The following is a 27,662-nucleotide window of genomic DNA, read 5'->3' as shown; positions in this document are numbered from 1 at the left end:
GTGGCCCTTCCAACCTGTCCCATATTGTGATTCTGCGTCCCCTCCACAGCCATCGGGGCACCCGAAGCCCTGCAGTAAAACTCCGCTGCCCTCCCCTTCCTCCTGCCCAGTCCCCGCCCTGAGGCCCCGCTGGGCCAGCTCAGGGCGGAGCGGGGCGGGCGCTGGCGGCGAGGGGCCGGCCCGACGCGGAGGCGCGCGGCCCCGGCAGGCGGCGCTGTGTGGCCGCCGCCATCGCCGCTCCCCGCAGTTCCGCGGCCGAGAGGGGCCGAGAGGGGCCGAGAGGGGCAGCGGCTTCCCGGGCGCGGGGAAGGGCCCTGGGCTGGGCCAAGGCGGCGGCGGGCGGCGGCGCGGGGTCACGCCGGCGCCATGGGGAAGCGGGATAACCGTGTGGTGAGTAACGCGGCATCCCGGCTGGGCTCCGCCGCAGCCGCGGTACCTCCGGGCGGGCCCCGGCGTGGAGGCCGTGGGGAGCCGGGCGCTGCCTCGGCCCGGGCGGGCCCGTCCGGCCGCCGCCGAGCTCCGACCGTCGGGAGGGGCAGAAGGGGCCGCCGCCGGGGAGAGGAGCGGCCCGGTGCCGGCGGGGCAGCCCGCGGCGGGCCGGAGGCTGCCGAGGGCCGGCTGGGTCCGCGGTGCCGGGACCGGGGTCCGGCCGCGCTTGCGGCGACAAAGGCGGGCCGTGCCCTGCGCCTCGCCCCGCCCGGCCCGGGGCGCCCCGGGACCTGCCGGAGCCCCGTGTGGGTGGGTTGTCCCTCCCTCGGCACGTGCTCCAGGCTCCCTGGCAGAAGCTCCGATTGCCTTGTCAAACCCTGCAGCGTCGTGACTGACGGCTGCTTTGTGATCTGTCGAGGGAAGGTGATTAAGATGCTGGCCTGGTCCGTACAAAAATAAAATGTTCCCACTGGGAGTTGCAGCAGTCGCTGAAGTAGCTCTGATCCTAGCTAAGCCGCATTTCCTTAAACTTGGCGTTCACCTGTACCTGAGAGATCTGAAATTGAGCTTTACACAGCACTCTGCTGCCTCGGGAGCCAGCGCTCAGCAGGCAAAAAATGCGCTTCTACACACCTGACTGCAGAGCCTGAGTTCATACATAACTGAAACATACTCGTCCTTCCTCCTATTTTTCTTTAAATATTTTTGTACCAGTTAGCCTTTTACCTATTCGTAATCACTTATACGTTGTAAGTTTGCTGCTGAATTTTAAGACTAAACACAAATCATAATACTTTAAATTTTTTCCCTTTCTCTGTTTCTTTCCTGTATATACTATGAGTTTGTACTCAGATCCATTCGCATCTTTGCAAACCTTGGTGGAATAGTATAGTAATAGACACGAAGGACTCAGATATTGTATAGTTACATGGCAAAGTCCCTTTTATTGCTTTGTTGACCTATCAAAAAAATGGAGTCTACTAAGAAAGAGCTGACAGTGTATTTGGCTTCAAGAGTGGATCTGTGGTTGAAATGTCCTGTAAGGTTTTCAGGTGTGTGTTGATTTACTCTTAATTTTCCTTTAATGGGACAGCTGGGATATACCAATGCCAGCAAATCTTTATGTTCCTATATAAGTTTATTATGCCATCATGGCATAATACATACTACAGACAATTATAATATAGGACCTTTTGCTCCTCATGTATGATCATAGAGATTTCTGCTGTTATTCTCTGCCATGTCCCTTCTTAAATACACCATCATTTTTGACTTTCTGGAGATGGAAAATAAACATGCTTTTTGCACATCTACAGGGTACTTGCAAGGCAACAACAGTACTGCTTGCCCAGAGAACCCTACCTGACTGAAGGTGACTTACATTTCTCATGAGCAAGGAAGCTATGCAGCATACACCTTGGTTAATACCTGCTCGAGCAAACTGCCAAAAGAAGAAAATGAATGTACAGACAGTCACTTTCTTTACTGAGGGTGCATTTCCATGCTCCTTCTGGCTAGTGACATGTAGTTTGGCAAAGTAATGTAAATACTTTTCAGAAATGTTTATTGGTGAAGTAATTCTTCATAAACAAACCTGGTTGAAATTATAAGAACACGTCTTAAGACATAAATTTACTAATCCTGGAATATAGAGCAGTACACAGTCATTAAGTACTTGCTGTGGTAAAGTTAAAGAAAGCCAATGAAAGGAGAATGCTTCCTAGCCAGTTATCCAGGGGCAGTTCGAGCAAGTAGAAAACCAGCATTTGACAGCTGTAGCCTCTTCTGCAGGTAAAGAGTTTTGTTGGGAAGTGGTGAGGTATTCATGACTTGTTAGCTCAGGTAGGAAAGTAGCTTATTTTTATTTAAGAGCAGCAAGAGACCTCATTTTTTTTTTTAGTAATTGCATAAGAAGAGCTCTCAGATACAAATTTTTGAATGGTAACCAAAAGTCAGTGTGCTCACTGGAGTAAACCAAGTTTCAAGTGGATTTAATGCATTGAAACTTTAATCTTCTTTAGTGAAAACAGTGTTCGGGTAGTGCTGTCGTGCATTCCTAAAGGAGCTCCTTTTCCACTCAAAGCTGAACTCAATTATTCATTTTTAGATTTGTCATGTGAATGCCTTTCTAAGTGTTGTAACTACTTGAGTGCATACTTCCATCTGCTACTTGTTTCAATTGGCACACCTCCTTGTTTATTTGCCATGTTAGCCTTTTTGTGTGAATTAAAGCAACAAAGCAAAGCCCCAAGAAATGGCAGTAAATGTCCCCTTAGAGTTGCAAAGTCAACTTGAGTCTCAAAATGCTCTGCTTGAAATTCGGAGTCCTTGGATTGCTTCAGAGTGGTCCAGCTGGTGGATCTGAGCTAAACTTGTGTGGGCAGTGCTTCCTTCCAGCCAGATGCCTCATCCCAGGCAGAGCCTGGAGTGCCTCTTCCAGGACCAAACATATCCCCAAGAGCTGAAGGCCACCAGCCTGCCTGCAGTCCAGTCCAGAAACTCAGCATTGCTGTGGTCACTGCTGCTGCAGTGGGGGCAACAGGAGGGGAGGCAGCAGCTGCTGCTTCTGACAGCTTTCACAAATGCTCACTTATGGTGCATGGTGGTTTCTGAATGCCTGATAAAAAGCTGTGTTGGACATGTGAGAGCTACACAGATGGCCGAATCTTTGCTTTGGATCTACAAAATGTGCTCTTTAAAAAATTGTCTCAGATTGGGCAACTAAAGCAAGTCTTTTTTTTTGGCTATTTGATCTTTTTCCTCATCTACAAACTGAACAGTAAGAACAGTGTGTGTTATGTTCTGCAGAAGTAAAGTGTTGGGATGACATAGTGATAAAAATAAATGAGATAAGGGGGTATATATACCTCCTTTTCACATGAAAACAATATTGCTGACATTAAAAAAATATGGAAGAGTTTTTCCATTAACTGGTGAGGTAGATTATGAATTCTAAATTTTAATTTAATCTTTTGTAACACAGAGAGGATGCATAGGTTTGAAAGATGGAATACCTCATAACATTGGGATTATGTATGTTTGGGTTTTGTGAGTTTTTTCCTCCTTTAAATAGCCCTAAGTCACAGAATTTTGATATATGTATAATTGTATAAAAGTACCACTGCTTGCTTGTTCTGGTGCAAGAAATTTCATGCAGAATTTAGTGACTCCTGTCAGCAATTTTGAAGAAAACTTTAAAGGCATAGGATCAGTTGTCCTGGAGAGGGAGAGCTGAAATTTAATTATGTTTTCTATATCCCAAGGAAGAATATTTCAGAAAACACAATACTATTCTTGTTTACAAAATCATTGCTTAAGGAAGGGAATTGTTGGAAGGAACCCTTACGGTCTTTTTGGGGATCAGTTCTTTCTGCCACAGTATGACTCCAACTGAAAGCACTTACCTGAGTCTTTCTGCCATATTGAATAAACATAGTTTAGCTAAATCTTTTCTATTCTTAGAAACAAGTCAGAATTCTTTTTCAAGGAGTGATAAAAAGTTTATGTGAAGAACAAGGTATTTTGGTATTGTAGTGTAACTGATGGATTTGGTATTTCTTTTTGTTGTTTCATATTCAAGGCTTATATGAATCCCATAGCTATGGCCAGGGCACGAGGTCCTGCCCCAAATTCAGGACCAACAATACAAGACTACTTGAACAGGCCAAGACCAACATGGTAAGTGGCACTGCCTGTCTACCTTTTTGACCTCTTCAGTAAAAAATTTGTTCCCTCTTACTGAAATGTCACTGGTGCCTACCTCTTTCCCAGAATATCCAGTAATAGATTTTGAAAGATTTCTTGTGCTGGCCAAGCTATTCTTTTCTAAACATGTATTCAGTCTCCTCTCTTAAAAACAACAGAATATAATTTTGAAATGTATATTTCTCATTTGTCTGTATTTTTTGCAACAGTTTCTCAGCAGAGGAAAATGTCATTTTACCTCTTGCTCAAATTGTAATACCTAAATCTTGTAGATATATTTAATTTGTAAACAAATTAATCTCTAAAAGAACCATTTTGCTGGTATATTCTTAGAATCCAGTTTACCCTACCCAACAAAACCATCACTTTGAGATATTTTCAAGAACTTTATGTTCAGTCCCTTTGCCTGCCCTCATGAGACATTAGAGAACAATTTACCTAATTGCAAAGTTAGCTTTAGATCTTTTGAAGGGATTTAACAACAGTACTTAAGTTATTAGGGTTAGGTTACCATATGTGTAACATCTAAGATGCTTTCATTCTTCTCTTGGAAGTTCAACCAAGGCTAAACTTCGAAAAAAACTACAGAAAAGGTAGTTTTAAAATTTTTAAAGGTATCTTTAATTGTAAAACTAAAAATTTAATTTTAAATTAAAAATTGTGATCTATCATCTTTTTCATACAGGGAAGAAGTGAAAGAGCAACTAGAAAAGAAAAAGAAAGGATCCAGGGCTTTGGCTGAGTTTGAAGAAAAGATGAATGAGGTTGGTAATGTTATTAGCTATTAATACATGATTCTCTTTATCTAACATGCTACTTCTGTTATTATTTACAATATCAAGTAGCCATAATTTTTTGCTTCACTTGAGCTTTTAATGAGTAACTATTTGGTTTCATTTATGTTGGAAGTTGAGTTTACAACTTAACCAGTGAAGAGCTACTTTCAGTTCAGAGAAAAAACTGTATAAAACATTTTTATATTGCTGGTGAATAAAACCTGACCTTGTCCCAAATGTAAATATATTTATACAAATGTATGTGCTTATATCAATACATTAAACAGTGCATTTTCAGGTATGATAAACCGAAGTCTGTTGTGCTAATATTCACTTGTTTAAGGTCACAGAATCCAAGTACAGTGAAAAAAGCACATTACGAAACAGATGTCTTTGGCAAGGAATATACATGTAATATTATGGGAGAAGGCACAAAGAATGGCTTTCAGTCAGATAGGACTATGAAGCACTTGTTTTTCTCTCATCCTGAGCTGATTACAACATGTGCTGTTTCCTGATATAAATGCATCTGTTCTGATGTTTGTGTTACGTACCTACTGAAAATTAGCACAGTATAGAAAGTTTCACATGTAACTCCTGTTGTATACAAGGGAGAAATTAGTATACAATGAATTTATTTTGTTTCTGTTCCTTCTTGGGTCCTGGTATCTTGAGATAAGCTTCAGTAATCTTCTTCATCATCGTGTGTAAGTTTCTGGTTGAAGTAGATTACACTCCTCCTCTGTTACTGGAAGGGCATAGTACCCGTAGTACTCTTGCTGTACCTTTTTGCCTGAGAAATTGTACCAGGATGTGGAGGGCCATGGGGTGCTGTTCTGAGAGGATCAGTTCTTTTGCACTCTGAGTTTTAGCTTGGTGAGTTTGATTTAGTATTCTATAATATTCCTTTCCTGATTTTATCTTCGCTTAATGTGAAATAAGTGAAATTGGCATGCATAGAAGCTACCAGACTTTCAGTATGGGATGCACAGAATCATGAAATGGCCATGAGTTATTCCTGAAGCTCCTAAGAACAAATCTCTGAATGCCTGAAAAGATCACAAGTCTCTGAATGAGCTGCTGTCTCCCCTGTTTGGAGGAGCTGTCTGACAGTTGTCAGACATTTCTGTTTAAAAAGTAACACTAGCACAATCTTTAAAATAATGAAGCACAGGCTGTTGTGAGAGTCCCCTCAGAGAGCTCTGGGTACCTGGTATATCAAAGTACACAACCCACAGATGCTGCCTTGGTCTATGGAAGCACGTTACACACAGCACCGCTTCCTGGCTCATCTGTCAGTCCCTCAGCAGCTCTGTTCAGTTAATTCACAGTGTGCTGATGTGAGGATCTGTGTATCATCCTGCATTGCACAGGTTACTTGACTCCTGATATTTCTGTCCCCTCAGCGCAAAATGTGGATCATCGTTTTGCTAATACAGCTGCATTGTGAGGATCAGAATAATAAAGAAGGGAGCACATGATGTGTCTGACAGTGAGATTGAACCTAGCAGCCTTTGAATTTCATGGGGGCAAGTTGGATATTTCAGAGCTCTTTAAGGGGACATTTTAAATAAACCTAGAGACCAGGTGGGGAATTGAAAAGGAGGAATGAGAGGAGATTTTTATTCATTCATTTGGTGTGCTTGGCCTAACAAAATAAGAGTGTTTCTATGAAGATGTGTATAGTAATTTGATAAAATTATTACTGACACCAACAAGGCCCAGAATACACACTAGAGACACCCGTATGTTGAAGAAGGGCCAGGAGAAGTTGTCATGAAGTTTTGTTTCAGGTGATTTTTAGAACTAAGACAAAATCACAGTTTTTCTGGTAGGGTACCCCTGGTTTTCTAAAGTGCTCTAACAAGAAGACTGTGATACAAAAGCAAAAAATCCAAAATTGATGACCTTCAAGATAAGTGACAATCTCTTAAAGCCAAATAACTTGAACATTAAGTGTGTTAAAATTAACACTGTGTTTTGCTAAATAATAATCTTCTGTAAGATCAAGTGTATTACAGCTTTAGTTTACATTATATATTGTTTATTTTCTTTTTGTTAAAAAATGGGTTTTGTAAAATTACAATGTCAGGTAGAGGAGAGCTTAAAAAATACTGCTCAGGAATGACCCTCCCGTTACTGTTTCTGTTTGGTTTTGTTTTCAGAATTGGAGGAAAGAACTGGAAAAACACAGGGAGAAATTATTGGGTGGAAATGAGAGCTCTTCCAAAAGAAAAGAGGTAAGTTGTTTTCAGTTGTATACATTCTGTGTTTGGGACTAGATTTATGATCAATGCTGCCAACACAGAATATTGTGAATACGTTTTAAAAGCCAGCATCAAAGTTCATAAACCTAAATGCATGCCAAAAGAAAATGATGCTAAAGTAACATTTGTTTTGTTCTATTTTTAAGAAAAAGAAAAAGGAAAAGAAGAAATCTAATAGGGTGAGCAAAATTTTCAGTTTTCTGAGCTTTTTTGCTTTGGGGTTGTTCCCGTTTGTCATTTAAATTCTCCTGGAAGGAGAAAGTATAGCTGTAATTTTGATTTTCAATGACAAATTAACTTTTATTAAAGAGGGTTTGCATATATTTCATACAAGGAAAATTAAAGGGAGGAAAAGCGCATTAAATAGATATTATTAAAAGAAAAACATTAGAAGTGGTTTAGACGTTTATTTAAGAAAAATCTATGTAAGACCAGCTTCCCAGAAGTAAAATTGTGTTGGTTATACTTTGAAAATGAAGACATTTTAAAGGGAGTGTTTGAATAGGCTTTTGAGTATTTGCCAGACAAAATGCTGCATCTCACAAGCTTCACTTTTTGTTGTGTTTGGTCAAGTTGTCTTCATCTTCCTCTTCTTCATCAAGCTCTGATTCTTCCAGCAGTTCATCTGATTCAGAAGATGAGGTAAGAGCTAACCTACTGGAATCTGTCATGGTTTGTTCATGAGGTTTATTTAACACCGTTTTTGATAATATGTTTTAGAATATTTTGAGGGGCTGATTTGGATAAAACCATTTAGTTTTTATGAATTTGGTATATATAGTAAAGTCATGAATTTTAGACATATGTATCTGGTTAATAGTTTCTGTATGAACACTACAGATTTTTGCATCCTGGCTTGTAAACCAGATCCATTTTAACACTGAATTGCTTTTCTAATAGAATCCCCTATATAATCATAAAAATGCAAAAATAACATTTTTACTTTCTAGCAAAAATCTTTGTTACAGATAATCAGATTCTGCAGCATTCATCTAAATATTAAACAGAATCTAGAGAACCTGGATTTTTCACCAGTTTACATTTTTTCAATGCAGAAGAGTTATGAAGGTCCTCCACTAAAAGAATCAATTGTAGTGTACTTTATTCCTCAGGAGAACATTGTAACATGTAGGAATTTGATGTTTCCTTTTCTTTGCATTTAATGTAAACCTTTAATTCTAGCGAGAATAAATTCAAGTTTGTGTTTTTCCTTCTTTTTTTACAATGTGTATGGATAGGATAAAAAGCAAGGGAAGAAAAGAAGGAAGAAGAAGTATCGCTCCTCACGGAAATCTTCAGCAAGCACAACTTCAGAATCTGAGTCAGACAGCAAGGTAAATATGTAGATGTGTTGCTCTTGGAAAGTTTTCTTGGTTGGTGTTATAAAACCATAAAGATTTCTGACTTTAACATATTAATATGAATTTTCATCTTCCACATTTAAAGCTGTATGTTCTCACAGGGCCTGAGCTGTGTTTGTATCTCCCACATGCAGTGTGGAATCTGCCTCCACTGGCCACATGCCTAGTGAAAGTAATTGGATCTTTAGAAAATGAACGTGCTTTATTCCAGCAATTTGTAGTAATTTTTCTGAATCCAGACATATGTAACTTTTTTGCTGCTCAAATAATTAGTTTTTATACTTCATTAATACTTAAAATGTCTTCTGAATGTGCAATGTAATTGAACACCATATCTGAAAATGCAGGTATTGCTGGATAGCAGTGGCCAGAACATTGCCTTTCTAAATATCTGAGTAGTGTCCTGTTGGACAGCTGAGCCTTTCCCAAATGCATATTACCTTGACGTTGTCTTTTTTCTTTTCTGAAGTATAGCAATGTAGGTACGTGGGCTTACTGAATGAACAAAAAAGTGACGATATACAAGGCAGCTTGTTCTGTTATGTTAGCATTTTTCTGTCTTACAGTGTATAGTTACTGTACTTCTTGCTTAAATATTAATAATACGGTGAGTATTTAAGATTCTCTGTGTAGACTTCATCGCAGGCTTTCACTGGAATACCTAATTTGGTGGGATATAAATTGTAATGAATGACTGTTTGTAGACACCTGAATGAATTTGTGCTAATGGGAGGTTAAAACTTCTGCTACGTAAAGGGACCCAGAGATACCCTTCCTGCAGAAAACTCTGGGAAAACACATGCTTAACCTGGTCTGATCAACAGAGATGGACATGGATAACGAAAAAAAGACTTCCAACTGTTACATGTTATATATGGGTACAGCAGTGATAGCTGGTATCCTTCCCAGAGGCTTCTCTAAGTGTCCTGCAAGGATGCTGTTATCTCATTCCATACAGACCTTCTCATGCTGGTGGATCAGGAGATTAGCAGCTGCGTCAAAATTACAGGTTTTTCTATTATTCTTCAGTCAACTGCAAGGTAGAAAGAATCTTGAGCTACCTTCAACAGACATAAAAAGACTATTGGTCAGACTGTTTGGAGATTTCTTCCTTTTTCATGAAATGATTTTGTTGTGATTTGTTTTCCTTTCTATTTAGGATAGCACAAAAAAGAAGAGGTCAAAGGAAGACTGTGAAAAAGAGAAGGTATTTTTATTCTTCAAATCCTTCAATCAGAACTGCATGTTGCATACATAATAGATATTTCTTTTTTTAATACTGAATGCCTCACTTTACATCTGTGGAAATTTTCTGTCCAAACCCACACAGTCAGAAGGTATTCAGTGTACCCAGTTTGAAGCAGAGGTTTAGTTGGATTCAGCTCATGGTTTAGTAATTATTGTATGAAAACCGCTGGATTTATTCTCGTTACAAAGGTAAATTAGAACTGTATCTAATCTGCTATAGCAGATCAGCTACATCTTTAGTGTTTTGGGGCTTACCTTTAGCTGTCACATTGAGCTAAAAATGTGTAGCATGATATTTTCAGTGGCACACCTGGTAGGTTATTGACTTGCTACTGTAAATTAAGAAACATAAGCAGAGGATCTCTTTATCTAAATGTAGTCATAATTACAAGTAGTATACTTATGACAGCTTTGAAGAATTGGGGAGAAAAATATATTAGCTTAAGAAAAATTACCTTATTCTGTTATTTCTCTAAGCATGAAAATCCTCTCTCCTGCCCACCACTACACCATTTTGTACACTCAGCCATTATTTTTAAAATAAACAATCTAATTGACTTCAGTTTTAGTTATTCGTACACTGTGGATAAACTAAAAATGCTTTCAGAGTCCACCCTAGTCTTTCTCTCCAGTTACCTTTCTTTCTTAGCACGTTGGCCTCTCCTGCTCTGGTCAATAGTATTGACGTTGATGTACAAACTCTTCATTGCCTAAGGCAAATGTACTGATTTCCCCCCTTGCTCCTGCTTCTATTTTACAATGTCCATTTCCCATCTCATCCTTTTGAATGGCTTCTGTTTGAAGACCAAGTATCCACCATGGTCCCTTATTGTAGCCCTACTTTCACACATTCCTCTGAAAGGAAAGGGCACCTGGGGGCTAGAGGTCTTTCTTCCCCTACCTGCAGATCCCCCATGTATCAAATGGGCTGCATCCTGTACTTGGTCATGAGATTTTTTCAGAAGTTTCTGGTCTTAGAAACTGAGTGAGAGAAAGTACCTTCAGTCTTAGGAACACATGTCCTTGTCCAGAGCAAAGGCTGTGCGGGGAGCAGATAAATAGCTCGTCAGAACAATCTCACATAGCATCACAATTTTAGAAAACTTATCTTTTAAATGCACTGGAGTGAAATATGATGTGTTGAAAGTACAGCTGGCAGGGACAGCTTGTTCTGGTTCAACACAAATACAGAGGGAAATTTTTCTTTCATGAACAAAGCAAGAGTCTGAAGCTAAAGTATTTGTATGTATATATTGAGACATCTTCAGTTACTAGTTACTTAAAAGTGGTGAAATGTTTTATTTTCCAATGCTTACTCCTCCATGTGTTATTATTTAAAATAAGAGACTGTTATTATTCCTCTTGCTTTTAGACAGTTGCTGTATCTTGGTAACAAGGAAAAGGAATATACAGAAAATTATTATTTTCACTAAAAGTTGATTTTAACAGTTTGGTAGGGTAATTTGATGATGATGATGATGGAATTAATTTAATGTCAATAATACTTTAAAATATTTCACAACTTAGAAGTGATATTTCAATCTTAAATTTTAAGCAGAAGTTTTATAAAATGTGAAAGGTCCGACTTTACTCACAAATGTATTATTTTGTGTAGGAAGGTAAAAATCACCACAGGAAAAGGAAGAAAGCAGATCGTGGTGATGCACCTTTATCGTCAGAATCTGTATCTGAATCAGATCAGACAGAGGAGGTCAGTGTGAATCCTCAGTTTCAGATATTACAGTGCTTGTAGCTTAGTGATTAATGAGCAAATCAATGAACTAGCTTAGATTTATTACATTGTTGAAACTGTTCTGCACTGTACAAGTGAATTGAAGAGTGCAGTGCACTCAAAGTTGTTTGTATTTTTCCTTTTAAAATAAGCGTTTTAAGGATTGTTTAGTCTAGCTTCTATCACCTACAAGTAATTTGAATTAACTTTCTTGATAATCGACTTTTTATGGATACTACATTTGGTTTAATTTTCTTTAGGTGCAAGCGAAAAAGAAGAAAAGCAATGAGGAAAAAGAGAGAACAGCAAGTATCCCTCTTACGCATACTGTAGTTTTAGGATATTAATACTCTTTACTTGGTTAATTTCCAGTTTCACATTTTTCACAAATACAAATGTTTCATAGCAATAGTCTACTGTTACATCTAAATTAGAGGACACAGTCTCAAGCTACATTAGGGAAGGTATAGGTTGGATATTAGGAAGAAATTTTTCACCGAAAGAATAATAAAGTACTGGAATGCTCTTCACAGGGAGATGGTAGAATCATCATCTCTGGATGTGACTGGACATGGCACTTGGTGCTATAGTCTAGTTGAGGTGTTAGGGCATAGGTTGGACTTCATGATCTTAGCGGCCTCTTCCAACCTCATTATTCTGTGATTCTGTAAATTACAAGTTCTCTATGTACTTGCTGAAGTCACTTTTTCTATTGTTGAATTAAAGAAGAATTTTCCACTCTTACCTATATGTGATTTGAGATTTATACAACTTTAACACTGTAGAACATATTTTATTCTGTATCAGCATCCTAGAACTACTAATACCTGTGTAGTATCAAGTAGGGGAGCAGTTTGCCACACAGACATCAGGGCTGTTCCTTCATTAGCGTTGTGTGTAATTCCTTGCTATGCCTTCTCTGGCACCATTAAAGGGCCTTAGGACAAAATTGCTGCAGCATCTATGCCATTATAACTCTTCTCCAAACCAGATAAAAAGCTGCCAGCAACCTGCTACTTTTCTCAGTATTTTTTCTTTGTATCTGTTGGTGAAAGTGAGAGGAAGGTTCAGCAGTGATATATATGGAATCCAGATTTAGCACATGTACCTGAGGTTCCTCAGTTAGTAGTGAGTTTGGGATCCTAAATGTCCACTTGAGATGTCTTTGTCTCCCCTGTCAGCAGCAGTGTTCCTTATCAGGCATCTCAGTTGTCCACATGAGGTAGGGCAAAGGGACGGTCTACATTAGTCACCTAAAAATACAGGCATAGGAGTATCACTGTACTTGGTATGCATTTTTCCATGGAACTTGTTTTTCCAGACTCATATGAACTGTTTGCCATAACATTTTTAGTGATTGTAGTGATTGCTTATCGTCTTTTTCATAAAACATTTGTATGTGTATTGTTTCATTTATGCAATGCCATACCTATTTGAGAATTTCAGTTGAAATTCTGCTTTCAAAAAGATAAGATTGCATCTCTGAGCTTCTGTATTACAGTGATCAGCGTCCTACCTTTAGGACTGAATCCAGTAGGGTTAATTTGAGTGTATTTATATTTACAGCTGAGGTCATAATTGTTTTATTTTAAACAAGGTACAAGTGATAGTTTAGCCAAGTGCAGTTGAGCTATTTAATTTTAGACAGTGAACTTAAGCACTTACTTTAAAATCTATAAAGATCCTAATTATCCCCAAATCTGCCACTACTGGTCAACTCTTCCTTATTAGTTTCTCAGTAACCTATAATGCTCTGAAAATAATTTGAAAGATTAGGAAATGTAATAATGACAGTGATCAGAGGTGTAAAATAGCCATACCATGGTGGAGATAAATTTAAATTGAAGACTGCTCATAATAGTGCAAATTGCCGGGTAAAGTATTTCTTTTTGTGATTTCTGAATAGGCTTCTGTAGAAATCTCTTTTGAAATGTCTTTCAAAAGATATCCTTTCTGGGTTCTCATTTTACATTAGCAGAATGTAATAGATGGCAGTTGTATTATACAATAACCTTGGTGTTTGGGTTTTTTTTAGGATAAAACGAAAAAGAGAAAGAAGCACAAGAAACATGGTAAAAAGAAGAAAAAGAAGACTGCTGGTTCAAATTCAGATTCAGAATAATATTTTAAAACAACCGGAGACTATCAACAGAAGTGCAATGACTAAAGGAAACTTAAACTGTGAAATGACAGCAAACTTTACCAAACTGCATGAGTTTTCCTGTGTTTTAGAAATATTCCTAATCTCTCAGTAGCCGGCCAGATGCAGCTGTGCTGGGAAAGACCATTGTTATTGCCTGCTGCTTAATACACAAGGTACAACTTTGATAAGATTCCAGTAAGCAGTGTTAGATGTTTGAGACAATATGAGATGGTAGGCCACCTGAGGTGTAAAATATTGGAAAATAAGAGTTAAACTTTTTAGATAGTAAAAATAGTCTTTTAAAGCATTAGTCAAAGTCTTTATTTGTAAATCAGGACAAATTAAATCCCAAGTTCATCCTGCAGGTTAATATTATGCATAAACTACAAGCTGGTGTCTGCTAATGGAAAATGAATGATAACTTTTAAAAGGCTGCCTTTGTAGAAATGTGTATCATCTGCCCCATTACCGTCTCCATGCTTATGAGAAAGGGAATGCTACCATCTTGGCTACCTGAATAGGGTGCCTTTGCCTTTGATTCTTGCAAATCTTTGCTACTTTTAATCCATGCATCTCTGCATTCCTGGGAAGCTAGAGCTATTGCCAGCAGACTTTTCTGAATGAGCAGTTTTGAGCTTCCAAGCATGTGCTTCTGCATTAAGCAAGAGCAATGACATTTTGCAGTACAACTGACAGTCAAAACCTGAAAATTTTACCTCTGCTTTTTCAAAATAGCGATAGACCTTTGCTAGTAAATATGCATATTTCATTTAATGTAATTTTGGTTTAATTGAAAACTTCTTGCAAACACTGGTAGCTTTCTTTGCATTATCTTTAGAATTGTTTTGCATGATTTGTACCATTTTTAAATTAACAAAATGCAGGTAATCATTTGTTGTAACCAGTTCTATGAATTACATTTCACATGCAGATTTTCATGTATGTATTTAGTTATAGTTAAGTTCATTGCTGTGTTTAAGTGCACACTTGCTGAAGTTATTTAGCATGTAAAAAGCAAGGTTTTGATACCTTAACAGCTTCATATTGAAGCTGCTTTTACTCTGAGCAAGTTCAGTGGCAGATCTGTTATGTGATGTGTCTTGTTAGATAAAAAAACTACTGCCAGAATCTCATTGAAGATACTGTTTAAACAGTTTGTATTTATATTTTTGTACTTGAGGGCTACAGAATGTTGACCTAACTCATAAAGCTGTTTTACTTTAGTGTAGTTGCTTTAGATAACTGAAAAAAAGCTTTTTTAAATTAAATGTGCCCACAAGAAAACATGGCAACCATTTGATTTTAGTTTACATTAAATTCTCACTACATCTTCCATTGAAATACTGATTGCTGGGCCTTCTGTTAGCCTTTAACAAATGCCCATCCATCCCAGGTAGTCAAATATAGATTGTATTTTTGATCTTACCCCTTTTTTCCATTGAACAGGTGCTAACTTAGAACTTACCTCTATTGCATACGATGTTTCAAATGTTGTGTTGCCAAGAATTTCAGGACTTTCAAGACATTGATTATTAGTCTGCAAACCATAACTAATATCTGTGGGAGAAAGGTGATTTCATATTGCCATTGTACAGAGAAATTGTCTTCAAATTCTTGGGAGAATACAACCATTGAATTGCAGCAATGTGCATCTAAACAATAGTAATATTTTCATCAACTATTCTATACTCTTGGGCTTGATGTTACCAATTCTAAACACTCTTGTCAGTGAGGTTAAAATAAAGGTGATATGCAGTGAACAGATGGGTTTGATTTGGGGTTTGTGTTTAGTTTTGTTGGGGTTGTTTTAAGTTGTGGTGTTACAGTTTTGGTAAAAGAACCTGTAATGAACCATAGCATAAATGCTCTGTCCTGTGTGATACCTTTTTTGACTTTTACACAACCACCTGCCACAGAAAGAAATAAAAATGGAAATGAGACCCAGTCTTCCAAATACCTAAGCTGGTATGTAATTTTACTTGTGTGACTGTAACTATCTGTTCTGCTCAGCTGTAGGCTCGGAGTGCTGCTGTCATGCTCGAGAAGGGGTGTAGCCGCCTAAGGGGCTTATGGGCTTTGTCAGTTCCCAACAAAGCTGCTTTAGTACTGAAAGGGAACTGCTTCAGTTTGCAATACATTAACAAATACGTTGAGTCGGCTCTTGCATGTCCTTTTTCCTGAAGGAAAGGTGGAGGCTGCTCTCAGCCTTTCAGCTTTTGCCATGTGCCCACCCCGAGGTTGTGAGACAGTGATGGGGGTTTGGGGTGGCACCTACACCCACGGTCCAAGTTTCAGCAGAGGGACAAAGTAGAAAATGAGCAATGTCGCAGTTAGAGTGGTTTTAATATATTTTTGCCTTCTGACAGCAGATGAACAAGCACTATTGTATGTTGTAACTTTTAGCTCTGCTTTTCCGCACAAGCATTTTTAGAAATTTAAAATGCAGTTCTTTTTATTTTTTGTGACTGCAGTTTTTCTGAATGCGTGTTAGCACTCGATCTCTGTTGTGCCCGTGTGCGTGTTAATGTCCGACCCGCCCGTGCGGCCCAGCGGCACCGCCGGGCCGCGGCCGCCCCCCCGCGTTGCCAAGGCAGCGGCGGCGGGAGCGGCTCCGGGCCGCCATGAGCAGGAAGGGGAGAAAGCTCCTGGTGGACTCGCTGACCCGATCCGCCAAGCACTGTGAGTCTCCCCGGGCTGCAGGAGCCGCCCGGCCGCCCCCCGTTGTTCCCGTGTTCATCCTGCGTGGCCCTGTTCGCCTCCCATGGGAGGCGCTTTACCGGCGCCCCCTTAGGAACCGCGGTTGGGGCCGAGGGGGGGCTGTTGGGCGTCACGACCCTGGCGTGTTCTGTGCCTGCCTCGTGTTTTACCCACTTAACTTACAACGTGTGTTTGCTTGTGTTTGGACCGGGCAGTTACCAAAAGCGAAGTGGAATGTCTGATCAAGCTCTTCGACACGCTGGTGGCCAAGGCCAGCAGCCAGTTTGCTGGGGCCGGCTTCGACCGCACCGTGTTCCGAGACACGCTGTACAACGCCTTTGGCATGACGGATGACGTGGTGCTGGACCGAGGTGAGGGGGGCTCGCAGCTCTGAGCGCCGGGCAAGGGGTTGGGATGGCGCTGCCGACCCGACGAGTGTGTCCGTACCAAACAGCACCGTCTCGTCCCAGGACAGCAAAGGAGCTGTTGGGGAAATGGCATCTTTTCTTTCTTTATGCGGTACAGTTTCCCCTTAGTTCTGGAGAGCTCACGCTCTAGTTCGAGGCAGAGCAGCCAGAGGCTGTTGTGCTGCCCTGTGGCTGTTTCTGTAGAAGCCTCTGTAGTGTCGTGACAGAGGAGGGTGACAGAGGAGGGCAGCGTCACTTTCCTCTTTCCTCCAGTGGTTCCAGTGGGAGCTGCAGTCGCTGCTGGGCGACAGGTCTAGCTCAGGCCTGGAAGTCCCAGGAAGGCATTCTGATAACAGTGGGTAACTCTGGGAATAGAGGCTCTGTGAACAGCATTGAAGGGCCTGGGCAGGTAGTAAAAGGAGGTGAGAGCGATGAGCCAAATAACCCCTTGAAGATACAGTGATTTCACAGACTGGTAACAAGGGACATGTTTGGAGTCACTGTGAAAGTTGAAGGAATGATCTCTGATGTCGTAGAGGTGTCTAGAGGAGTATGCAGAGCAGGCATGAGTCTGCCCTTCTTTCAGTCTTGGGCTGCCAAGAGCCACCAGCCTTTGGTTCAGCTTTCTCTGGCAGAAGAGCTACTTACATGCCATGAAATAAAAACTTGTTGCAATTTTATGCAGCAAGTCAAGTGTGTCTTGGAAAATACTTCACATTACCTTACAACATTCTTAAAAATTATTTTAATGCTTACATGCAAAGGAGCTGATTTCAGTTTGCAAAAGCAAACCTATTGTCTTCTAAGTCAAAAATGCTTGGCTCTGCATGGAGAGATGTTCCTTCAGCCAATTTACTAATTAATATTCTAAAATACAAATTATTACAGATGCTAGTGGGTGCTTTGAACTCCTTGGTTTTGAATTACCATATTACAGGCTGTATGAATAGTGAAGCTGTGAGATTGAAAGTTGCTTAGGGAAGGGAAAAGAAAGACATTTTGTTACATGACAGAAAAGAGGTTATTTTTCTTTGTAGATTTAATATATATTGTTTCTAGGATGACTTTGTCCAAGATTTTCTGAGACAAAACCTAGTAATTTAAATCTTAATCTGTATGCAGAATTATCCCTTATTTTAAGGGATAGCAGTTTATTTGCTTTACATCTGCACGGAGGCATACTTCCTGTAGTTGTTTAAGTCAGGAAGGCAACAGATCAGACAAAATCTTACCAGGCAGGATTCTGGAGTGGAACGATCAGTAAACTGAGGGGCAGAATCCCTTTCATTGTTACGTCTTAGAGTCAAGAATGGTAATCTTACCTTGGTGAAAGCGTTTTAAGAAGAAAGATAATTTATAATTTCACTGAATTTAAGAAAACATTGCTTTTTTGTGTTTCCCTATCATATAAATTTGAAATGTGTCTGATACACTTCCTAGTGTTCAGCACTTTTGATAGAGACAACACTGGCTGCATCACTGTGGAGGAATGGGTGGAAGGCTTAGCAGTGTTACTTCGAGGGACACTGGAAGAGAAGATGAAATGTAAGATTGATCTGTATGCTGATATTTAGTAGTAATGATTGAATTCATAATAAATAACACATTGCTTTTGTTAAGAATTTAGTAGTTACTCTTACAAAGTATTTGGTAATTGAAAATTTTTATTCTGTATCGTTTAATGCAATGAAACTGAGTTCTGAAATGGCTTCTCTGAGACAGTTTTTTTCTGTGTAAACTGCTGTTACCACAGCCACCACCTTTTTTGTTGCTTACAAAATCTTGCATTTAAACTGAAGTTTATTCTGCTGCATACATTTTCAGCAAAATACATGTTTTTGTATTCACACACAAAATTAGAAAGAAGCAGATGAATCTCTAGTGTGGTTTTGGCTAATTAACAGTCTCAAGCCAAGCAAGACCAGTGCCAACATTCATTTTACTGGCACAGTGGGGACATAGTAGCAGTTACATTAGCTCCAGCAATTCTTCGGGTTGGAAGCACAGATGGAAAAACTGTAAGATGGTAATGAGAGCCTCCACAGTAATAACAGAGAAAGATGGAGGAGAAAAAATAGGAAGAACTCTAGAATTTTAAGCAGCAGGGGAAAAAATAGGGCATGTGGAGTGAAAAAAAAAACAATTGAAAAAGAATGACAGCATGTTGTTTCCATAGTTCCTAAGCTGCAGCATTAGCAATCCCACTGCATTATATAAATTCATCTGGAAAGTGGTCAGGGGTGTCACAGCATTAGGATGTGTGCCCAGGTTGTAATTCAGTGTGTCAGTAAACCACAAACAGTAAAATAGGCATTCCTGCTGTAAGCACCACAGAAGATACTAGTGCATAGCGATGCACTGCTGTCTGTCACAAGTGTTTGCCAAGAGTGTTTCAGCATATATATATAATAAATTTGGCTCAGTTGATAATGTACAGTTCACATTTTCTGTCTGTAAGTAACAGCTTGAATGGTACGTGTTTGTAGTTTGTAATCAACTTGAAATTTATTTGTATTTCAAAAGACTGTTTTGCCATTTATGACCTGAATGGTGATGGATACATTTCGAAAGAGGAAATGTTTCAAATGCTGAAACACAGCCTTCTCATACAACCAGCAGATGAAGAGCCTGATGAGGGAGTTAAGGACTTGGTAGAGATAGCACTGAAGAAAATGGCAAGTACTTACTTCTTGTGATACTTGAGGGTCTTTCAAACATTCACTAACTGATACTTAAAACCTCTCTATGAGGTAACAAAATAAGGTATCTTATTTACAGTGGGTATCTTGCAGTGGGATTCTGCAAGTCTCCTGAGGAAAGCCAGAAATACAATCCAGCTCTAATAAGTCCCAGCCTAATATTCTCATATGAAATCATTAATTTAGTACATGAATGTACTCTAAACTTTATGTATAAACTAGCATGTCTGTATGTGCATATACATCTGTGCTTGCGCAGTCAGAGCAAAAGCCCAGTCAAAGCAAAAGCCCAGTCAGAAGTGGAGAACTCAAAAGTGTAAGCTGCATTTATTCCATCAGTACAGGCATCTGCAGTAACTTCATTTTTAAGTATATTTGTGTTTCATCAACTGATCATGAAATTTCTTTATCCAATTTATTTGTATGTATTCTATTAGAATACTAAACTCAAGGTTATTAATGTGAAGCTTGTCTTACAGTGCTTGATCTAGAATATCAGAGCAGCCGAGGACTGTGTGTCAATATTTTAATCAAATCAAGATATATACTCTCCCCTTCCATGGTGGTGGTCAAAAATGTTCACTTCAAACCAGGGCTTGCATCCCAACTCCTTTTATTTAAGCCCATCTTTTCAGTTTTTCAATCCCACCCTTTCTGCCTTAGGTAGAGGCAAGTCACTCTAATCTTTTCTGAGCATAAACTGATGACCCCCAATTTGCAAATCTAACTAAAAATAGAATCCATGTTTTTTAAACATCTGTTAAATAAAACTACAAGTAATAATCTTTTGCTGAAGTATTCCCTTCCTTTTGCAGGACTATGATCATGATGGCAAACTTTCTTTTACGGACTTTGAAAAAGCAGTCAGAGATGAAAACCTTCTCTTAGAAGCCTTTGGACCATGTTTGCCAGACATAAAGGTACATTAACCTTGGGTTCAGAAAAACCTGCACAAGCAAATTCCTTACAGACACTTGCACCAATGTGAATGTCAGGGTATCTTAGGCCAATGTTGGGTTCATCCTCTCAGTGCCAGTTCTGCTATCCAAAGGTGGCCCCTGAGCACTCCCACTGCAGGGCCGTTGCCACAAAATGCTGCAGATATTAATCTCATCACTAAGGGAAATTTCAGTCGTGTACGTTGTCATCCCAGTCTCTAGCTTTCCTGTTTTCATCCAGTTTATTGCATTCTGCAGCTGGGCCTTCTTGCCCTCCATGCCATATCATTCTTTGATGACATACCCCTACTGCTGAGCAGTTAAAATTTTAATTTTAATTTCTCTTTCAGCTACAACTTTGAATTCTGGCTGGGCTGCCAGTGGTGACACCATTACTGCTATGGGATTTACCTTTTCTAAGCTAAAAAGCAAGCGTCTTCACTGCATACACATTTCAGTTCAGTACCTTTCAGTTCAGTACCTTTTCTGACTAAACAGAAATCCTTTAGTTAACTGAAAATTAACTCATTGTTTTTGTTTTTTGTTTTGTTTTTTAACAGAGCAGTATGTCATTTGAACAGAAAATTTTCCGGGAGACTCCTAAATAGTAACTCCAAGATGTAACTCCACTGCTGAATACTGTTAAAAGGGGTCACCATCCTTCGTCATATAGTAAAAAGTCATATTTCAAGTTGCTCCTAAGCTTCAGTATTCCTTTGCTGATAAAGCTGTCAAATAGATGAATTTACTTCTGTAACTCTACCTTTGCTCCTAAGCTTCAGTATTCCTTTGCTGTTAAAGCTGTTGAATAAATTAATTTACTTCTGTAACTCTACCTAAATAGAGTTCTTCTGTTATATTCATATATTCTGTTCATATTTTATAATGTGTTACAATTTGAGGTACACGGGACAACACTGCAACAATAATACAGTATATTGGTTTCTTCATTCCAAGTAACAAAATGACACCATTTTAAACAAGGAATAACTGGGAAATACAGTATAAATAAAGTTTTATTTTTTACATTAAAAATACATATTTTAAACTATATTCTTTACAAAAGGACTGTTGGAAGATGCTGCCAGCAGTATCTATATTCTTCTTCTCTGCTTTACAACTGGTTTGGCTGAGCTGCTCTCTGGCTTTTCCACAGATGTTGAAACAGAATCTGCTACCTAAATTGGAGAGGAAAAAAATTTAGTAACTTGTAACTATTACTTTTTTAATGCTCATTTAAGAGGAAGGCCACATCTCCAAGATTTGAGTATTGGGAGCCATTTTTTACTATCATCACACTTGTATTGAATTTTCCTCCTGACTAAAGGAAGAAAGTAACACCAAAGGCAGCATTAACTACAAGAGAGGTGAAACTTAGAAGATTCAGCACTACTATTTTTGTATTTAACTATACAAACTGATTTCAGATCGTTAGTGATATAGTATTACATATGTCATCTCCCTTCTTCCTAACAGGTGTTTTTAAGCAAGGTTTAATGCACTTTATAACTCAGGTATTTCAGGAAATGAAAGGAAAGCAGAAACATGCATTTTGACATGTATTTTAGGAAGGTATTTAATATAAAGGATACTTATTTATAAGATACGCACTTTCAAATCAATCTAGTCAGTCAAGGGAGCTTTTTCATATCTTAATGTAAATGAAATGTTCTATCAGGAATGTTGACCTGCTAATTGATTTATATTCTCCATAAAAGGATACATAGCTTAACATGTGCTTCTCGGGATGGAATTAATGATTCTGTACAGCTTTTAATGGCATAAATTACATTGAACTCTGATTTCCATTCTTTTCCCTTCAGGAACCAGATACAAGTAGCACACTGGAGTGAGCAGGACTACCTGCAAAATTATCATGCCTTCACATGTGGGGAAAAAAAAAGTGGTTTACGAAAAATCACATAAGAACATGCACTGACATTTACACTTTCTCAAGTGCAGTGTAAGAGGTCTGGAGTAGAATTGCCTGCAATATCCTAGATTGTGGAGAAGTTAAATAATAAGAGCACTAGCTTATGTGGCAGATAAACTGATAATGAGTAAATGCTGAATAAAGCTATCAGATAGTCACTATTTTTATGTATAACAAGCACCTATGTTTGAACTATCAGAACTTTAAGAACCCATACCTCTTTCAGTTTATTTCGAATTAATGTGGCTGAAGTATTCAAAGACTCATCATCCATATCCACTTTAGGTATTTCTGGTAGTTGTGGACCAATAACAACTTCAGTATTGTCCTCACTTGTTCCAATGAGGGAAAACTTGTTACCTTCTTCTCTCTTCCTCTTACGTTCCTGCAGGTGAGTTGTACGAGGCATAAACCTGTCAATTCCATTGCAAGCTGGAACCTTTCTGTGCTGCATTAAGGAAGCTGGTGGAGTGCACACTCCTGGATGTACACTTGGAGTTAAAAATGTGTTTTGAGCCAAGTACCCAGAAATTTCAGCACAATTGTTATCATAGTGTGGAGGTGATAACAGGCTCTGATTCTGATTCCCAGATGGATATGCTGTGTTGTGGGATACCCCAGGAGAACTTGTAAAGCAGGATGGATCCCAGTTACTGGCTATACTCGATCCTGATGTACTCCATGGACAGTCATGCTCAGAATTATTTGAGGCTGTCTTCTTAGGGCCTTCTACTTTCTTTAACATAAAGCAATCTTTAAAACAACAAAAAAGAAGCACCTTCACTATTTCATGTAATTATTAGTTCTAACACCCAAGAACAAAACTTTTGATATAACCGCAGAAACAATACCAGTGATATCTGATTCCCAACTACCCTTCTGTGATTATTTTTAAGCTTCAAATATAACAAATTCAACTTTCAAACCAGTTTTCCAGTCTAGTGCCTTTGCTGGTTTATAACATTGGAAAAACCCAGATGTTTTGATGTCAAAAATCAGTGGGTTTACTCCCTTTAGAAATCCTCAGACAATGAATAATGACACCCAACTATGTGAGCACGAGAAAGGAGAAGCTTGTGCACAGCAATTTGCTTATTCCTCAACTTGCCCAGCCTTCAGCACTGACTGGGAACTCTGTGGTACAGAAGCCTTTGTAAACACAGTCCATTCTTAACATTCCCCCAGTGCAAAGATGTGGGCTGGAGAAATTTTTTTGAACGTTCTGGTATAGTCATATTCCTTCCAAAACTGTCCCTTTGGCATGCCTGAGGAGGCTGGAACAAAGGTGAAATTTCCTGCCAGTGCTTTAAATTTCTGGTAACATTTTGAAAGAAAACAAAAAGTGAAGGAAATACTCAATTATTAAATCTTAATAATTTCATTATTTTAGTCTTAATCGAAGCCAAAAAATTACTTTGAAAAGGATACAGTCCTCTACATACTGAGAGATGTCTTCCTGTAAACATAAAATGCATCTGTATTGGGTGTGCATGGCCTGTTTTTTTGTAGTGAGGAGGCTACAGAGTCGGCTTTTTTGAGAAGCTGCCAGAATCTTTCACTGTGTCTGGCAGAGCCAATCCCTGGTGGCTCCAAAGATGGATGTGCTGCTGGGCAAGGCCAGCCCAATTAGAAATGGTGGTTAACACCTCTGTGGCAACAGATTTAAGGAGGAAAATAAACAAGAAATGGTTACCCAGTTGTAACTACGGCCAGAGAAGAGCAGAGCGAGAACGTGAGAGGAGCAGCCCTGCAGACCCCGAGGACAGCGCAGGAGGGGCCGAGATTCCCCTCAGGCCATGGGGCAGGCCAGGGGGCAGCAGCTGTGCCCCTGCAGCCCATGGAGGCCATGGGGATGCAGGGATCCACCACAGCCCCTGCAGGAGCCCCAGGCCGGAGCACGTGGATGCCTGGGAGGAGGCTGTGATCCTGTGGAGACCCCTGGAGAGGGGCCCTGCTCCCAGGCTGGAGCAGCCTGTCCTTGAAGGACTGCACCCCATAGAGGAGTGACCCACACTGCAGCAGCCTGGGGAGGGCTGTTCCCCATGGGATGGACTCACACTGCAGCAGCCTGGGGAGGGCTGTTCCCCATGGGATGGACTCACACTGCAGCAGTCTGGGAGGACTGTTCCCCATGGGATGGACTCACACTGCAGCAGTCTGGGAGGACTGTTCCCCATGGGATGGACTCACACTGCAGCAGTCTGGGAGGACTGTTCCCCATAGGATGGACTCACACTGCAGCAGTCACAGGGAGCTGCTGCTCATGAGATGAGCTCACACTGGAGAGGTTCACAGAGAACTGTCTCCTGTGCCACCCCTCAGTGCAGCAGGGGAACAACTCTTCTCCTTGAGCAGCAGAAGCCATGGGTGATGAACTGACCACAACCCCCATTCCCTGTCCCCTTGCACTGCTGGGGTAGGGGGTAGAGCTGAGAAGGGAGGAAGGTGTTTGTAAGGGCTTATTTTACTTCTCATTATCCTGCTCTGATTTTGTGAGTAATAAATTCACTTTATGTCTCCAAGTAGAGCCTGTTTTGCCTTGATGGTATTTGATGAGCAATCTCTCTCCTAGTCCTTATCTCAACCCGTTTGTTAAATTTTCTCTCCTCTGTCCAGTTTGTGGAGGGCAATGAGTGAGCAGCTTTGGTGGGTGCCTGGCATGTGGCCACTATCAACACACTATAGCACCTTTAAAAGATGTAGGTAAAAAATGTTTTCTTTAATGGGCACTTTAGCCAAAACCCCACCCAGTCCTGAAGAACACTAAAATTTTACAGGAAATTTAGTCAGGATTCTATAGGAAATTTAACCACAAACCTCTTTGATTTGTTGCTTTTGCTATATACTTTCTTCTATCCTGCAACTTCTCTCTAGTTTCTTGGACTGTTTCAAATTCTGGAGCATAGCACACGTGCAGCAAACTACCAAAGAAACTTCGTTCATCCATTTTCTTCTTGGCCACCCTGAAGGGAATTAAAGTCTGTCAACAAAACTGAGAATTTTACTCCAACTCTCTAGAAACTTAACACATTGCCAAGTACAGAAGGTGTAAAAGATTAAGACAGCAAGAGGCAGATATTGCCCTGTCCAATACCTTGCACATTGCAGTTTTTTGAATTTTACAAGGTACACTTCAGTAAACTGCTCTGCTGGATATTCATCTAAAGCATGATATTCCTCAATGGCACCATACAATGCAAATTGTTCCACTAATTCCTTCATAACACCTAATGCAGGAACTCCTTGTATAAGTATATAGCGAGATTCCAAGTTGATAGTGTAAACCTGAAACAAACAAAAAACAAAAAGACTATTCAAAAACATTCCCATTCTTGCTTTATTGCAAAAGGCACACATTTTCTCCATGTTTTCTGTTTTTCTCCAAATCCTCTCAGGATGCTGAAAACCCCTATGTACTCTGCTTTGCAGGACAGTAAAATGCATGGTTATTTGGGACCTCTTCATCACTGAGCAAGAGCTGAACTCGTGCCTCTCATGAATAGTAAAACACAGATGAAACTTGACTTTTCTGCACAAGGTCAGAGTACTACTGCCAGGTGCTGAGTAAAATCTCTTATGTCTCTGGCCAACTTCCATGCAAGATGTACTAGTAACTAGTTCATAAGAGGTACTGTCAGAATACAGAAAAAAACCCCTGAAAAATCGGTCTTCTTCATTGGCAAAGAAGTGCAGGTGAGGAAAACTGCTTTTTTCCACACAGGGAGTTAAAAAACAATTACCACAATTCCCTGGGGCAAATCCTGTGTGTTCAGAGCTGTCTCCTCGCCATGGTGATCCAACAGCATATGTTTTTAAGACAGATAAATTCTGGATGCTGAGAGAAACAAGGTCTTCTTCCAGCAGATTAAAAACCAAACCAACCATTATCTTCTGCTTTGTGTAGTGACTGTCACATAACAGACTCTAATGGCTCACTATGTACACTAGGCAGCCAGGCAGCTCATTCCTGAGATCAAAGGAAATTTATTCTGAGTTTGTTAAAAAAAAAAAAAAACAACCACCCAAACCACAAACATTTAGACTGCATAAGTTACACATATTTCTTAAAAAAACATATTCCAGACAAAGAAGAAACTGCTTGGGAAATCAACTCTCAAACTTCTGCTATAAAATGTCTCCACAGGCAGGTCACGTAAGTTTCCTTGTGGCAGCAGCACACTCCTACCTACATTCTTTTGGGAACAAGGGATTGAAGGAACCTGATGCTTTCACTATGTGTTTTTTTGTTGGGTTTTTTTTTTTGGAAGGTTTGTCCTTCTACCTCTTTCTTGTCTGGGAAGAAAATATTCAAATAAGGTTTTTTCCACACTTGGGACATCCATAGTGTTTCTCCTGCATGTATCCTCCAGTGCCCAGTGATGGCTGGATGCCTGTGCTGGCCAGAGCTCTGCGGATGCACAAGGCGCTCTGTCCTCTGCCCCACCGTGTACACTTGGAAGAATAAAAGAACTTAATGAAGACTTTGAGACTTCATGAAGTACGGAGGGTTTGAAATTTTACGGGAAGGTGGTGATAGTGAAAGAGACGCGCCTTATGTGCATGGGCACGCAGTAACCATTGTTCCGGCCCTGGTGAGACCACACCTCAAATACGGGGTTCAGCCCAGGGCCTCTCTCTCCGAGACATGGAGGTGCCGGAGCACGTCCAGAGAAGGGCAGCAGAGCTAGTGGAGGGTCACAGGTCAGATGAGGAACAGCTCAGCGAGCTGCGAGGGCTCAGCTTGGAAAAAAGATAGTTCAGGGAACCCTTATCGCTCTCTGCAACTCCTTGACAAGAGGCTGGAAACAGATGCGGGTTGGCCTTCATGATCTTAAAGGTCTTTTCCAAACTAAGCGCTTCCTTTCTCACGCCAGCCCTTTAAGGTGCCGCTACAGCTCGTTGCACACTGAGCGCACACAGACACCTCAATCTCGCAGTTCTGCTGCACTAACGAGAAGCTCCTGCCGCGCAGCAGGCGAGGCCCAGGACCTCTCTCTCTCTCTCTCTCTCTTCCTCCCGGGGACCCCAGCGCGGGCCCGGCCGCCCCCCAGCCCCTCACCCGGTGCAGCTCCGCCCGACACCGCCCCCACCCCCCCCCCCCCACCCCCACCCCCAGCACCTTCACGGCGCGCGGCCGCCACCCCTCGCGGTACTTGGCGCGCGACTCGCAGGCTCCCAGCTGCGCGTGGTGCCGGCACGGAGCGCCCGGGCCACCGCTGCTGCTGGCCGCCATCTTCCCATCGCCCCCCGCGCCGCGCAGCCCCCATTGGCTCGCTCCGCGCGGCGGGGAGGAGGAGCCGCGGTCCGTAGCGAAGAAGCCAATCAGA

At 40.6% G+C, this 27,662-nt stretch overlaps 3 protein-coding genes across 5 annotated transcripts; 2 read left to right on the top strand and 1 right to left on the bottom strand.

The window, feature by feature from the left end:
* The first annotated feature begins 119 nt into the window (after positions 1-119).
* On the top strand, positions 120-15,617 carry FAM133B (family with sequence similarity 133 member B). Its single transcript, XM_030971281.1, has 11 exons — positions 120-390; positions 4,010-4,107; positions 4,820-4,898; positions 7,076-7,150; positions 7,324-7,356; positions 7,751-7,819; positions 8,416-8,511; positions 9,698-9,745; positions 11,402-11,497; positions 11,779-11,823; positions 13,554-15,617. The coding sequence occupies exons 1-11, from the start codon at positions 367-369 to the stop codon at positions 13,638-13,640; spliced, it is 750 nt and encodes a 249-aa protein (XP_030827141.1). The 5' UTR covers positions 120-366; the 3' UTR covers positions 13,641-15,617.
* A 136-nt stretch (positions 15,618-15,753) lies between these two features.
* Positions 15,754-21,167, top strand: EFCAB1 (EF-hand calcium binding domain 1). Its single transcript, XM_030971282.1, is given in 9 exon segments — positions 15,754-15,990; positions 16,093-16,108; positions 16,110-16,172; positions 16,175-16,340; positions 16,574-16,729; positions 18,206-18,310; positions 19,289-19,440; positions 20,280-20,384; positions 20,963-21,167. Coding segments are annotated over 9 exon segments (975 nt in total). The 5' UTR covers positions 15,754-15,826; the 3' UTR covers positions 21,011-21,167.
* Positions 21,168-21,279: 112 nt separating this feature from the next.
* Positions 21,280-27,575, bottom strand: RBM48 (RNA binding motif protein 48). Of its 3 annotated transcripts, XM_030971280.1 has the most exons (6): positions 27,455-27,575; positions 26,076-26,302; positions 25,430-25,620; positions 25,153-25,298; positions 22,553-23,088; positions 21,280-21,580 (listed from the first exon to the last, which is right to left on the bottom strand). In XM_030971280.1, exons 2-6 carry the CDS (start codon positions 26,139-26,141, stop codon positions 21,497-21,499), a joined length of 1,023 nt encoding a protein of 340 aa, XP_030827140.1. In that variant the 5' UTR covers positions 26,142-26,302; positions 27,455-27,575; the 3' UTR covers positions 21,280-21,496. The 3 variants fall into 3 exon arrangements, with proteins under 3 accessions (XP_030827140.1, XP_030827139.1, XP_030827138.1); XM_030971279.1 differs by lacking the exon at positions 26,076-26,302 and having other exon boundaries at positions 27,455-27,571; XM_030971278.1 differs by lacking the exons at positions 26,076-26,302; positions 27,455-27,575 and having other exon boundaries at positions 25,430-26,056.
* Positions 27,576-27,662: the final 87 nt, after the last annotated feature.

The sequence above is a fragment of the Camarhynchus parvulus genome, chromosome 2, assembly GCF_901933205.1.
Source record: "Camarhynchus parvulus chromosome 2, STF_HiC, whole genome shotgun sequence".
NCBI classification, from domain to species: Eukaryota; Metazoa; Chordata; class Aves; order Passeriformes; family Thraupidae; genus Camarhynchus; species Camarhynchus parvulus.
This window is presented reverse-complemented; position numbering and strand designations above follow the sequence as displayed.

Coding starts and splice junctions, on each gene's coding strand:
- FAM133B (XM_030971281.1), top strand. CDS start 367: ATGGGGAAGCGGGATAACCGTGTG. Junction 4,108..4,819: donor AACAGGCCAAGACCAACATG/GTAAGTGGCACT, acceptor TTTTTCATACAG/GGAAGAAGTGAAAGAGCAAC. Junction 8,512..9,697: donor AATCTGAGTCAGACAGCAAG/GTAAATATGTAG, acceptor CTTTCTATTTAG/GATAGCACAAAAAAGAAGAG.
- RBM48 (XM_030971278.1), bottom strand. CDS start 25,932: ATGGAAGTTGGCCAGAGACATAAGAGATTTTACTCAGCACCTGGCAGT. Junction 23,089..25,152: donor AAAAGCAACAAATCAAAGAG/GTTTGTGGTTAA, acceptor GTTGTTTTAAAG/ATTGCTTTATGTTAAAGAAA. Junction 21,581..22,552: donor TTCGAAATAAACTGAAAGAG/GTATGGGTTCTT, acceptor TCTCCAATTTAG/GTAGCAGATTCTGTTTCAAC.